Consider the following 14,475-nt stretch of genomic DNA (forward strand, 5'->3'; position numbering starts at 1 on the left):
GGACGTTTTAAATACTCCCTGGCACTCGGAGGCAGCGTTTACAGTCCCAAGGTCCTGACGACTCCGCTCCACTTCCGTCTGTGGGCCAGGGCGTACCTCCCTCATTCCTCCCTCTTCCTCCTTATTCGCCTCTCAACTCATTCCCAACTCTCCTCAGTTCCCTGCTGTCCTGTGCTTCTCCCCTTTCATCCCCCGGCTCTCTCCATTCCGGTGGATTCATGCTCAGCTCTCGCCCTCCTCGGTCGCCATGCAGAACAACCACACCAAGGAGCATCTCTTTAAGATTCTCGTTATAGGGGACCTCGGGGTTGGAAAGACCAGCATCATCAAGCGGTATGTGCATCAAAACTTCAGCCCCAACTACCGAGCCACCATCGGGGTGGACTTCGCCCTAAAAGTCCTCAACTGGGACCAGGAGACGGTGCGCCTGCAGCTGTGGGACATCGCAGGTACAGAACCACTTTTACGCACGGCTCATACCAAAAAGCAGTTCAGAAAGGGCAAACACATATGAGATGTTATGAAACATATTAGTTTTGAATTACTTTTTGAACAATAGTTTTTTTGTTACTGCTGTGTCTCAAAGTGTACAGTTTTGTTAAAGTACGCCACAGGGAAATTAGTTGATTAAATGATGTATGTATTTCGAAAAGATATATGGAAATGTTTGGAGATTTATAAATATGTAGCACATATGACATATTCACTTTTTCTTCAGTTTAAGCTGTGATAGACTTTGTTTGACACTTAAATAACATGTAATTTATCATTATATATCATCATATATATTTAAAGGCTTTAGGCTCTTATATCTCTTGAGGAGATTATGTTTACAGTGATGCCTTTTTTATTTTTTGATCGTCACATGATAAAATGAATCTGCTTCAAAATTCCACTGTGTTGTAGTTATGAGAATCAAATGTTCCATTCATGTAATTTTAATTCAAGAAAAATAACTATCCAAATAACAGATTACATATTTATGATAGTTCGGCTGCTCAAATAAAAAAAAAATAACGTTTTATTTTAGGAAAGGCAACAAGTGGTGTAAGTCTCATAAAAGAGTCCTGAGAGGAAATGTCATGTGGTGTACTGACATTCAAATAATTGTGTATTTTAGATAAACATCTAGTTTGAGCCCTTTGATGAAAAGACATTAACTGATCATGAGACAATGTCGTCAGAGTTGTTATTTAACCATTTTGGCAGGGGGATGATATTAAGGTTTATCTAGGGTAAACATTTTTCATGTCTACCAGCTGACCTCTGACATTACTCACTTCAAATCACTTAGCAACGCATTTCTGTAATTACACAATTGTCTTTATTTAGAATCACAATAAACACACACACACAAATGCTGAACATCTCTCTTAGACCAAAGTGCAAAGCCCGCACATGTACCATGATTATTATAACATATTTGTCAATATTAAATCAAACCCATTCGTGTGACCTTTAAACAAGTAAATATGTTTCAATCTGTGGGATAGTTTGGCGGGAGCTTCCAAGTTTTCATTTTATTTAAAAAGACTAAGATAGAATTCATGTAATTGATGAATTCAAATGCATTTCAGATAACATTTACTAATTGTCTTTCCCCAAGTGGCCACTCACCTCTTCTCTGCAATCTGCTAAACTGCATGCCATTCCCCCCGATAGGATTCTATGTATTCTGTCCTTCTTTACTATGTTGTATGCATCCAGATATGACTGCACACAACTGGAATGTGGATCATTCATTTTCATAAAGAATAGAGAATGTCTTTTGTGAAAATGACAAATTCTATTTAAGCATTCATTGCCTGGGGTGAACATACATTTAGGGCTTTTGAGTGGGATGCTGTGGGTTAGACACCCGAGGCTACAGCAGTCTCATCTCACATGAGTGTCGGCTGAGGTTCAGAAGAATGGTCTGACCTGCTGCTCACTCCCCTCCTGTGCGCCCTCTCCAGTAAGCGCAAGCAGTCATGTGTCTCAAACTCATGTGAGGCAGATTTGAGGCCCAAGCTCTTGTATACAGAAAGCTTTTATTGTGAACTAAGGATTAGTGTCTCCCTCAGAGAAAACGACAATAGGTCTGTAGTGTACGTGTTCCCTTCACTCACCCTAAAGGTATGGAAGCCTTGAGGTGGAGTAGCCAGTATGTCTACAAAGTCTGTTCATTAAGATTATCAAATTAGTTTTCTAGTTAGTTTGGATCTTAGAAGGTATATATTTTAAGATTTTGTCACAAATAAACACACTGATTACAAGCAAATGAAGGAAATGTCCTAAAATAAATATGTTTGCATTCAGCATTTTACTTTGTCCATCACTGCTTTGTTTATTATGATAGTGTTAAGGTTTCTCATGCCACAGAAGTAATAAATCACCTGCTGCTTCTGTGCATTTCCCAAGACAAATAATAACTTCAGCCGGTCTATTTTTGACTCCCATTTTTCTCTGTTCAGGTCTGTCAGGGTGACGTGGATATCTGCAGGGGCATAGAGCATGATGGTGGGACTCTGGATGGTTTACTTTAGGGCACGTTAGAGGGGCTTTATACTGTTCAGCCTTTTGAAATCACAAAGATACAGTAAACATGTTGAGCTGTGGATGTTTCCAGAACTGACCAAAGATCTTTCACATGTTATGCTCTACTTAATCTCCACATGTAATATCTAATAACGAAGCCTGTGCCTCTCCGTAACTTTAAAGGACCAGAAACATCACTTCTAAATCAGCTTTTTATATGGTTAAATGGTTTTGGTAATTCCACATGAGAGATACCTACTGTATTTATGTTTCGGTCAGTATTCTTTTAACCAGTTTGAGGGTGAAAATAAGCAACGTCTTGTACCAGTTAGAATCTAATCACATAAGAAAAACTTATTATCTAATCGAATTACACCCACATAATTCTGATGAAGTAAATTAGCACAGCCTTTAACTGTTAAACTATTATTTGATGATACATAAGGTTTTCTTTAGCTACAATGTTCACTTAACTAGTTTCATATTCAGTCATTCTTATTAACATTTAAATATAAACAGTTTGAAACAATTGTCTTTTTTCAGGTTTGGTTTTATTAGGTCAAGAAACAATAGTGAGTTTGATTCAGTTAACAACAAAATATACAATTATAATTCTTCACTTTATACAGCCATACTATACTATGCTACTTATTGTTATACTAGATTCTACCTTTCTGATATGTACTTAATGGCTACACACAACCTCCTGGCAGCTGACCCTGTTAACTGGTCCATCGGTGTCAGGTGAATAGCAAATGTTTCTATGGGCCTCTACAAAGTAGCTTGTAAATAAATATCAACTTCTCTTCTCTTTGCCATGATGCAAACTGTTTTTAGAAGGATCAGTTAGGGTTTGTGGTTTAGTCCTCAGTATACATATGTCTTGCCCACAAGCTGAACTGTGAGGCTGGTACTGATGGTGCTCTAGCAGACGTTATGGATGGGAAAAATCACTGCGGATACAGCATTCCTACAGAGCTTATCGAATTAATTGTACCCTCAGGAATTTGTACAGTTCACAGTCAGGAGAACACGGACACGCTCACACCAAAGACTCCTCTCTCCTCCTACCAGCCCTGCCTCTATCCGTGTCTGCATCTTATCTATCTCTTTATGCAGCCCTTCTAACAGTATAAGCATGCTATTTTGTGTGCATATCCATGTTTGAGAGAGTGGGTGAGGTATGTCAGGAATTCTTGCATGGTAGCACATGAGACAGGAGTGTGATAAAACGAGTAAATCGGATGATTCATGGCTCTGTGTCTGTTTGCTGCTGAGGTGTCACAGCAGCTTTTTGGGCGCCAAAATGTAGCTTCCAAGAAAGTGTAAGAAATATTTTCTCACTGTGCAAGACAGTATCACGTTTTATCACTTTTTTCTCTGTGTATACATCTTTGCCCTTGTCTGTGTGTGTCTTCTAGGTCAGGAGAGGTTTGGCAATATGACCCGTGTGTACTACCGCGAGGCCATGGGCGCCTTTATTGTGTTTGACGTCACAAGGCCCGCCTCCTTTGAGGCCATCACCAAATGGAAGGAGGACTTGGATTCCAAACTGTCCCTTGCCAATGGGAAACGTGTAGCCACTGTGCTTTTGGCCAACAAATGTGACCAGGGTGGGGACGTACTGACCAATAATGGAATAAAGATGGAGCAGTTCTGCCAGGAGAACGGCTTTGTGGGATGGTACGAGACGTCCGCTAAGGTGAGAACACATTTATGAACACAAAGCAAGGAGCTGTGGATAGCCTTCAACAGTGTGCCCTTTTTTCAAATATCCTTGAGAAGCATCTGACTCCCTGATGGTTTGATGGTGAATAAATCCTTTAAAAGCGAGTTTAACAGTGTCTCAGTCTACTCAATACTTGTTTCAGTCAATGAGCAGAGCCGTGTCTCACAGCAGATATTCCCTCTATGTTAGTTCAGCTCAGCTGCACTTGCATCAGTTTCTCTATCATCCAGACACAATGTTCAATAATGTTTAGGGAATATTTCAGCCCACTGATTTCCACCGACCGACACAGATTGAATGAATAGTTTGAAAACTTTGGGAAAAATGCTTATTCACCTTCTTTACATCCCTGCCCAGAGTTACAGAAGATTGATAACACCGTTGTTTTTTTAAAAGGCATGAGCCAGGAGGTGTTCAGGTTAGCTTAGTTTAGCATACAGATTGGAAATAGCTATCCTTGCATTGTTCAAAGGTAAACAAACACCACTTGATTACTTATGACAATACCTTGACTTGTTTTAAGAGATAATAAAGAAATATATTTTACTAAAATGGTTGCCATCTATTTTCATTTTGCCAGTCTAAAACCCATGTGACCTGTACAGTTTGACTTGGAAACAAAGTATTTCTATGATAAAACGATAAACAGAACAAATGATTAAATAGGAAAAACAAATATGAAACTTCATAAAGGACAGTCAAATGTAAGACTCACTGAGGCAGACAGTAATCAGGATCCACCCACCTACACACTTACTCACGGAGACTAACACCAGACATGATAGCTGCTAATGTGGAGCTAGAATCTCACATCTGGACGTTAAGGGACGAAAATAGACAGAGACGTGCATGCACACACACAAACACACACTCATCGTTATTTCATTTAATTTCAAACCTTTATTTATCCAGGTGTATCCCATTGAGATCATTGATCTCTTTTTCAAGGGAGACCTGCTCAAGTAGGTTCCACATGAAACATAAAAACATAAACAGAACAACAAAAAGGACATCATACAGCATCATTACAGGGATTACAATTTACAATAACTATCCACATAAACAGGTACCAACAGCTTCCGATTGAGTAGCATCCAACCGAGCTTTAAAAACATTTAGTGGCACCAGATTGCTCAGTTTCCATTTCAATTGCAGACTATTCCAAGACAGAGGAGCTGCGCATCTAAAAGCCATCTTCCCTAAGACAGTCCTAGCAGTTGGCACATTTAATAAAACTACAGCATGCGATCTCAGGCAGTAGCCACTTACAATTCGCCGTGAGATCAGGGAGCAGATATAAGATGGAAGTTTCCCTAACATGGCTTTATATATAAAAATGTACCAGTGACTGAGCCTCCGTACAGTTAGTGAAAGTAAACCTGCCCTTGCATACAGGGTACAGTGATGGGTTAATGCTTTACAGTTTGTCACAAATCTCAGTGCGCTGTGATACGCAGCATCTAACTTGACCAGGCAATTGGCAGGTGCATTCATATAAATCAAATCACCATAGTCCAGCACAGGTAAAAAGGTCACAGTGACTAGTCTTTTCCTGGCTTCAGGATTATACCGATAAAACTACAACATTCAGTTAAATGAAGCCGTTGAAATTCAGGCAGTCAACCAGTGAAGGAATTGAGTGGCTTGGTTTTGAAGCACCACCACCACCACTCATAAGTGACATTTGATTTAAATGGTTGCACAGTGTGAGTTAGAACTTCTACTAGTTGCACCCACTACTCTGTGAACACTGTGGAGTCTGAAGCTCATAAAGCTCTTCAAAAGTGATGTGCATCTGGAGGCTTTAAGTGTCATTTGCACAAAACACTTTGCTCTTCAGCCTGTAATGTATCAGGGGGCTATCTGACACACTCTGAGCCCACTGCAGAATAACATAAACAAATAATTATTTCAAACTTTAATCCTAAACAACACTGCACATGTTCTGCATGCACAGGGAAAGAAGTGAAGTTGTGAGAGAGGGTATAAAGGTGTTTTATGGTGTTTTATCTCACTTTGAGAGACTCTTTTGTTCCAATTCTAACACTAAGTATGATAGATCACGACACAGAGGAGTTGTGTGTGAGAGAAGTACAGGAGGCTGCAGACAGCAGAATGTCACATCCTACTGAGAACACTGTTAGATCTGATATATATTCAGCTGTTGTGCTGCTACAGCATCACATATTAAGAAAGTGTGTGCATACGTGTGTCTCTCACTTCTAGTCCTCTCCTCTTGTGAACCTTACTTTGACATTTCTCTAGTTTACTTCAGCTTCAGTCCAAGTCCTACAGGGCTGCAAAAACACTGTGTAGAGTGATCATTTACAACATAAAAATGTAGAATAATATGAGCAGCACTTTTTGGATTTTTTTTGTAAACACTTCTGTTGTTGTTTATATTGTTTGTTTAAAACATTTTATCAATGATACATGTTGACTCCACTTTCATTCGCTCCTGTTAACAATAAACCAAAGCTATTAACTAAAAACACTTTTCAAGATTGTTCAATTTAGTTTTTCATATTATTAATTTGACATATCATTCACACATCACTTGTTCAATCAAACTCATCTCACAGTTTGAAGTATTATTGTCATTTTCACTGCTTTAACTGCAGAGACCACTGCCAGCAGCTGCGAGGACATTTATTAATACTCTCTTTTCAGTTTTGGTTCACGTCATGGCTGCTGGCCGGTGCCTCATCCATCAAATCAGTTTAGTCACAGCCCATTTGATTTACTCACCTGCTCTTGCCGATTCTTGTTTAATGCTCAAAATGTTTTATATTTATAGTTTAGGCTCATAAAATGTTAGCATTAATCACAACCTTTCACCACTTGTTCATGCTCCCATTTCTCTTTCTATTTGTTCCTTCTACTTTGCCCTCTCTTTTCAGGAAAACATCAACATCGATGAAGCGGCTAACTGCCTGGTGAAACACATCATTGCCAGTGAGAACGACATGCTCCAAGCTGAAGTGCCCGACACCATCACCCCGCAGCTGGAGAATGACAAAGGCAGGACATGCTCCTCTTGCTTCAGATCCCAGTGACAGCCCCCGACGTCCTTTTGTATCTCATTACACAAAAAAAGTTTAGTTTTTCTGTAAGCAGGAAAACTTCTTTGGCAGATTTTTTTTTTAAGCATGTGTGCCAACCTCATTCCTGTATGGTAGTGTGAGTGTGGAGGGGGAGAGACAGGCAGCTGGCTCAAGACAGAGAGCTGGATGCAGCTGTATGCGCTTGTCAAAGACAAGGTTACCCTCTGGGCGACTTCAAGCCTTGACACTGGCACTTTGGTTACCATGGAGACACCATTAATGAACCCATGCACAGAGAGATCGCAGCAAATCACAGAGTATCAGTATGTGTATCTGTACTGAGGTCTGCAGAGCTAATCTCTATTTACTCTTTTTTTCTGTGTCTGAGTTTCCCTGCTTCTTTCTCCCTTCACATCCCTCCCTCACAGCATTTATTTTTATTTTTTCAGATGTCATTCTGTACTAATAAGCAGGCAAAAAGCAACATAAATATAGTTTTCCTCCTGATATACAAAGCAACTCAATTTGAATCCTGATAACACTACAATTTCATCACTAGCGATGGTTTTATTACATCTGGTTCTGTTTTGTTTTTGTCATTTTATAGCACTGTCTTTTCCTGTCTTCCCTCATGCACATTTTCCGGCTTTAATGTATAACAAATTATATTAATGTACTAAAAGTGCCTTTTTCCAATACAAACCATCTTATTTAATTTCCTAAAAAGATATATCCACTACATATTTTATTTATAAGTGCACTTCAAGTACCTTGCTTTTCATCACTGAGGTAGAACTGCACTCTTGTATATTGAAAAATATCAAAAATTACATTGTGTGTGTGAAAGCAAAGATTCATTATGTTGTTTCCCTATTAATTCAATGGTTTCATATTCAATTTATAATATTTGTAATATTTTTAATTATGGGATTCATGCGTATGCAAACATGTACATATTATATACAGTATAATGAAACTGATTATAGAACGAAGATGTATCCAGTTTTCAACATGTTCATATGAATAAACCATAGCTTTACTGACCAATGTCTGGATGTGACTGTGTGTTACAATGTGAGCACACACAGGTGTTTTCAATCACTGAGGCTGATTAGAGCAACAAAGGTTAAGGTGTAAATAGTCCCGCCCCTAACAGGTGCAACAAATCAAGAGGCGCATTAGAGAGCTGTCTGTCAAGATCAGTTTGTGAATGCCCAGAAACACCTGGGTAAGTGGACAAAAGTTAAGCATCATTACAATTGTAAAAACATACTCTTTTAAAATACTCTTTGTTTGTGTTTAAAAGTTGATTTTCTGTTCATCTTTTAACATTGATAATTAAATGTTTTATCTACAAATCAGGTTTTCCCATACATAGTAGATTCAAATATTTGTTAAAAGTTATTCAACATAAATTAAGATGTCGCTCCAGTGGAGAAAATCTGATTTAAAGCGGTCTCTGGTGCAAATAATATCAATTTAAGGCTTCTATAGGTCTGTGTTATTTTGGGTTGTGACTAGATCACGCTTGATTGAAATTCCCCTGTTGTTTTCATGGCAAATTTACTAGACAGGTTCCAGCTATTTCAAAGAAGAGAGATGCTACAAGGGCAGAATAGATTGTTTTAGTCTTGTAATAAACCACATTTTTGTCAAATGAAAACGTTTTGCCACCAGCGGCTTTACAATGAATGAGGTCATAGTTCTATTTACATATGTTAACGAATGCACCATTCTCCAAATCATTCACCAATACAATCAGCTAGCGTACAATCTGATTCGTGATTAAAGCTACATCATTTATCTGGCTTACATTATAAATAAACAGTGTTATATTTTTTGAATCTGCGTACTAAAAATCAGGCTGCAACATATAAATCCACAGATGTAATCAGAGCATAACAAATTCAAATTGATGCAATTTTAACTTCTGGCACTGAACCACAGAATGTATTTCCAATGATGTGTCTCTCTTTTAAGAAATGTCAGGCTTGTGGACAAACATTTATTCATTCCTTATAGAAGGGGATTATGTTTTTCTCATAGTATTAGTAACCGGTCCCTCCCGTCAATATGCCGAAAATCCGATTTCACTGAGGAATAGTTCAGATTCCAGTACAAGAGTTCTTGTTTGTGTATTTATTTTCCTGATGACCTGACTTTCACCTGCCATGTGACTGAAGGTGTCTGAAAACACATCTTGCATTTCTTGAGATTGGCAATCATTTCTTTGGGATCAAAAACAGCTTCTAGGGATTTCTCAGCATGGCAAAGAACATGTAAACCTAGGGTTGACTATTACTGCCACACTATTTTTTATAATTATCTAGTTTCAGTGACTACCACTGGCAATAACCAAAAGAAAACCCAAGAAAAGGGCCATTTACTTAGATTTCCTTCTTATGTATGCTTTTAAAATCCACCAGTTCCAATTTTAGGTAAGGTGTTCCTTGATTTTAACATACTGTACCAAAGCGTTAATGTCCTGTAACCCACCCTATTGAAGCCTTTTCCTCCGTTAGACCCTTCCTTTCTGTCTGCCTCAGCCTGACACTCATTATGGCTTCCTGAAGATAACATGTTGTGCCTCGTTTAACAATGTAGTTTCTTTTCATCCAGGCGAGACGCAGACACAATCTATTGTTTATCAGAGGCTCCATCGGATAATGGTTCAGAGGTGAGGGCATGGGCTGGAGAAAGACAGTGGCGCTCTCTAATTTGTAATAATTAGATTAGATTTTCAGCATTGATGTAGCAATTTGTGAGAGAAAACTATAGGTTACTTACGTAACCCCAGTTCTCAGAGTAACATGAAGTGAGATGTCTCACTATGGGATGCATCGCGGAGCAAACAGAAGCATCAATCTCATTACGCCAATCCTGATTGGCTGGTGATCTTGACGTCAGCGTCAGGGAATCACCCCCTATAAGTAGCTTGCGCCACGACGCATGCGTCATTCAAAATAAGCACCTCTTCTCGCTTCACCATAGCAAGGAGGGCCGTCTGGTGAGACATCTCACTTCATGTTACTCTGAGAACTGGGGTTACGTAAGTAACCTATAGTTCTCATTCATAACACTCCGTTCGATGTCTCACTATGGGAAATTGTAGCTCCCGTATTGCCAGACGAGCTTATCTCGAAAATCACCAACCAACCAGAACTTAACAGGTAGAGTCCCGACTCAACAAGGTGCCCAGCACTGCTCGGGCCACGCTTGGAGCGGAGACGTCTAGCCTGTAAAAGCGGACAAAAGTGAGCGGCGAGGACCAGCTCGCCGCTGCACAGATGTCTTGGATGGAAACACCCTCGAACAAAGCCCAGGATGTAGCCAGGCCCCGAGTCGAGTGAGCCCGCAGACCCGAAGGTGCTTGCAAACTCTGACTCGCATAGGCCAAAGCAATTGCCTCCACAATCCAGTGGGAGAGCCGTTGCTTAGTAACAGGCTTGTCCTTGTGAGGGTTAGCCCAGGACACAAATAGTTGGTCATTAAGATGAAGCTCCTTTGATCTGTCCATATATGTGCGTAAAGCACGGACTGGACACAACAGATCCTGCTGCTGTTCCCCGGAGGAAACCAGCGGCGGAGGAAATGCCTCAATGTCAATTGGGGTACACGAACCAACCACCTTTGGTGTAAAGGCAGGATTGGGCTTCAACAACACTCTCGTTTGCCCTGGGGCGAACTGAGTGCATGAAGGATGTACAGACAGCACATGAATATCACTGACCCGCTTGGCGGATGCCAGGGCCAGTAACAGCACTGTCTTGAGTGACAGATGTTTCATGTCAGCTCCTTCCAGGGGTTCAAATGGGGTCATTCTGAGCCCATTTAAAACCACTGCCAAGTCCCATAAGGCCACCAGTGACCTGGAGACAGGGAGGAGCCTGCGAGCTCCCTTCATTAAACGGCAGACCAAAGGATGTTGGCTAGCCGTCTTACCCTCAAAGCCCACATGGCATGCAGCAATAGCAGCCAGGTACACCTTGATCATGGAGAAAGCTCTGTGTTTATCGATCAAGTCCTGTAGAAATGATAGAATCACCCCGACAGGACATTGAAAGGAGATGTGTCCTTCTTGAAGGCACCACTCCTCAAACACCCTCCACTTACAGTCATAAAGAGACCTGGTGGAGGAAGCTCTCGCACTCTGAATAGTGTTTATCACCTTCTGAGGGAGTCCCACTGTATTCAGATTGTACCACTCACGGGTCAGGCCCATAGTGCCCCGCGCTCTGGGCGTGGGTGAAGGATCGCCCCCCCCCCCCCGCCTGAGACAATCTGTCCCTGCGTAGAGGGGGCAGCCATGGCTGCCCGCACAACAGCTGATATATCTCCGCCAGCCCGTACGTTGCGGGCTAGGGCGGAGCCATCAGGATAAGTGTGTGGCGTTGCTCCTTCACTCTGGCCAGAGTTGGGGGTATCAGAGCCAGGGGTGGGAACGTGTACGTACAGAAGACCCAGAGGTCAATTGTGTACGAGTGCGTCCACGCCTAACGGTGCGTTTAAATCGTGCATTAAAGAGAACAGCTGTCATTGAGCATTTTCTCTTTATGCGAACCGATTTAACGCGGCTCTGCCGTAACGCACCCACAGCGGACTCACGATCCTTGGATGTGGAGTCCAGTCTGCATAGAGTGGTGCACCTCTGGACAGTAGTTCTGTCCCAAGGTACATCACTCCTGGTACATGCGTCACTCTCAGAGAGAGGAGACGTCTGCCGCTCCAAGGGATCAGTTTGTGTGCCAGTGTGTGTGACTGGAGACAACGCAACCTCCCTTGGCGGTTCATACACGATACTGTGGTCGTGTTGTCTGTCCTCACGAGGACATGGTGTCCTCTGAGAGAAGGCAGAAAGCGTTTTAGGGTGGGGAACACCGCTAAAAGCTCCGGGTGATTTACGTGCGCCCGCTGGAGGTCTCTGCTCCAGAGACCCCTCACCAGGCGACCTTCGTAAATACCCTATCAGCCTGTCAGACATGCGTCCGTGGTGGCCACCTTCCGTGAAAGGACAGCACCTGTAGGCGCGCCCCGTACTAGAAAAGTCGGGTGCGGCCAGTGGCGTAGTGCCATTACGCATTTCATAATAACCAATACTCTCCGCACGCCGTGGCGCGCGGGGTTTAGTTTTATTATGAGACCCATGTTGAGCAGGTGCTTTACGAGGACATTTGTCTGCGTAATCTGACTCTGCTCGGCGGGCATTATAGATAAAACCCTCCTTTCTAGGAGAGAGAGAATCTCTCTCTCTCCAGAATATGGGTTGACTCTCCCCGGGCTTGTGAATACAGATAGCCCGAGAAGCGAGGGGGGGTGACGGTGACTTGGAGTCTGTAGCTCCGTGTAACTGTCTTGAGAAACCCAAGCAGATGTCGTGACCGCTGTATGCTCCTTAGAGCCAGCTGAGATGTCACGTCTCTTCCCCTCTGAGTCTCTATTTGTTGTGTTATGGGGCCCTCCAGTGTCTGAGCACTGTGGTGTCCCATTTCGACAATCCCCACCGACACAGCGCATGCGTGTGGCAGTGGTGCCCTTACGGCTCCAGCCGGCACTGCGCATGCGCGTGGCGGTGGTGCCTTCACAACCCCAGCCGGTACTGCGCATGCGCGTGACGGTGGTGCCTTCACAGACCCGTCAATTGTCCGCCCTTTGAGAGAGGCCGTAGCTGCTCTCAGAAGGGGAACAGTTGACGGACTGTTTATTGTTTTTATTGTTTTTCTTTTCATTTTTTCGAGCTGCGCCCTTGGCTCGAAGCCTGGATGCGTCAGCGGAAAATGATTTATGACAGAAAATCAATAAGTGTGTGACATGTGTTTATGCGGACTTGAGGATGGTGTTGAGGCATCTCTCGAGGCGGCGGGAACACATTTAGAGCTGGGGAACCGTAGACTTCCAGCTCTGTCACAGAGGGGAGAAGGAGGGGCTGTCACGCCGCTCGCTTCTTCTTCCTCGACTGCTGGCCGAAATTCTGGGTTGGCTGCGCCTGGGCTGCAGCCGGAACCGGAGATGTTCTAGGCCAGCTCGCCCTCGTCCCCTGCCTGGGCTGGGGACTCGGGGCGGACTGCGACCTCTGCGTTTTCGGTATTTTGAACCGAGCAGGGTTCGGGGCAGCTTGGACGAAGGGCTGCCGCTGCGAAGGCAGTGGCTGGGCCCTTCGAGGGAGGCAGAGGTCGAGGGCCTCGTCCTCCTTCTTTTTCGACTCGCATCTCCTCTGCATGGAGGCAAGAGCGGAGCCGAAAATCCCCTCGGGAACCATGGGCATGTCAAGCACATCCTCCTTTTCCCGGTCTGGGAGGTTGGTGAGGTTGAGCCATCTAGCTCTTTCCTGCACCACCATGATCCCCATTTTTTTGCCCGTGGCCTGGACGGCGCAGCGTTGGACACGGAGACAAATGTCTGTGACCGCGGCCAACTCGTCCAGAACGGCCGGTCCAGGATTACTCGACATATCCTCACAGAGCTCCGCTTGGTATGCGGTTAGCAGTGAGGAAACGTTCAGAGCCCTGGCGGACAACGCTGCGGCTCTGTAGGACCGTTCAGTCATGGTTGACTGGAAACGGTCCACCTTCGCAGGCAGCGTGGGGTTCCTGCTTGGTGACGGGCCCATCCTCGGTAGGAGGTGGGCTGCCACCAGCAGTTCCATCGGCGGTATGCGGAGCAGGCCGAGCCTCTCCATACCGTCGCAGTCTAGGGAGGAGGCACCCTGGATTGGGGCCTTGTTGGTAAAGGGTCGGTCCCTCCACGAGACCGACACCTCATCCAACATCTCCGGGAAGACCGGGAGGAGTTGCCTCCTTGTCCTCGTTGCTTGGGGAGAATGTTTCCCCTCGTAACGGGACATGGCGGTCTCCTTGGCCATTTCGGGCCACGGGATGTCTAGCCTGGACACAGCGCGCTGACACGGGGCCTGCAGGTCCCATGCTCAGACAGGGCGAAGCTGGTGTGCTATCGCCCGTGAGAGCAGCCATCGCTCCCGGCTTTGCCGTTTGAGCCGATGACATGAAGATATCTTCTTCTTGCTCATCCGAATCAGACAGGAGGGACTCAGAGGTGTCCTTTTCGTCCTCCATGTAGTCTAATTCCAGGACATCCTCCGCGGGCGAGACCATGGTGAGGTCTCGCCGGGAGCTCCCGCCTGGTGAGGCGTGGGGCTCCGTTCCCGCGTCTCTTGCCGCCACCGGGTCC

The 14,475-nt window shown here is 43.9% G+C and overlaps 1 protein-coding gene across 1 annotated transcript; it reads left to right on the plus strand.

Annotated features, from left to right (window-relative positions):
* Positions 1-92: 92 nt before the first annotated feature.
* On the plus strand, positions 93-8,334 carry LOC117552125 (ras-related protein Rab-38-like). Its single transcript, XM_034225374.1, has 3 exons — positions 93-449; positions 3,939-4,219; positions 7,147-8,334. The coding sequence occupies exons 1-3, from the start codon at positions 248-250 to the stop codon at positions 7,300-7,302; spliced, it is 639 nt and encodes a 212-aa protein (XP_034081265.1). The 5' UTR covers positions 93-247; the 3' UTR covers positions 7,303-8,334.
* The last annotated feature ends 6,141 nt before the right edge of the window (positions 8,335-14,475 follow it).

The sequence above is a fragment of the Gymnodraco acuticeps genome, unplaced genomic scaffold, assembly GCF_902827175.1.
Source record: "Gymnodraco acuticeps unplaced genomic scaffold, fGymAcu1.1, whole genome shotgun sequence".
Taxonomy (NCBI): domain Eukaryota; kingdom Metazoa; phylum Chordata; class Actinopteri; order Perciformes; family Bathydraconidae; genus Gymnodraco; species Gymnodraco acuticeps.

Excerpts from the sequence above, each read along its gene's own strand:
- LOC117552125 (XM_034225374.1), top strand. The coding sequence starts at position 248 with ATGCAGAACAACCACACCAAGGAGCATCTCTTTAAGATTCTCGTTATA. Across the intron at positions 450-3,938 it reads GCAGCTGTGGGACATCGCAG|GTCAGGAGAGGTTTGGCAAT; the intron begins GTACAGAACCAC and ends TGTGTCTTCTAG. Across the intron at positions 4,220-7,146 it reads GGTACGAGACGTCCGCTAAG|GAAAACATCAACATCGATGA; the intron begins GTGAGAACACAT and ends CTCTCTTTTCAG.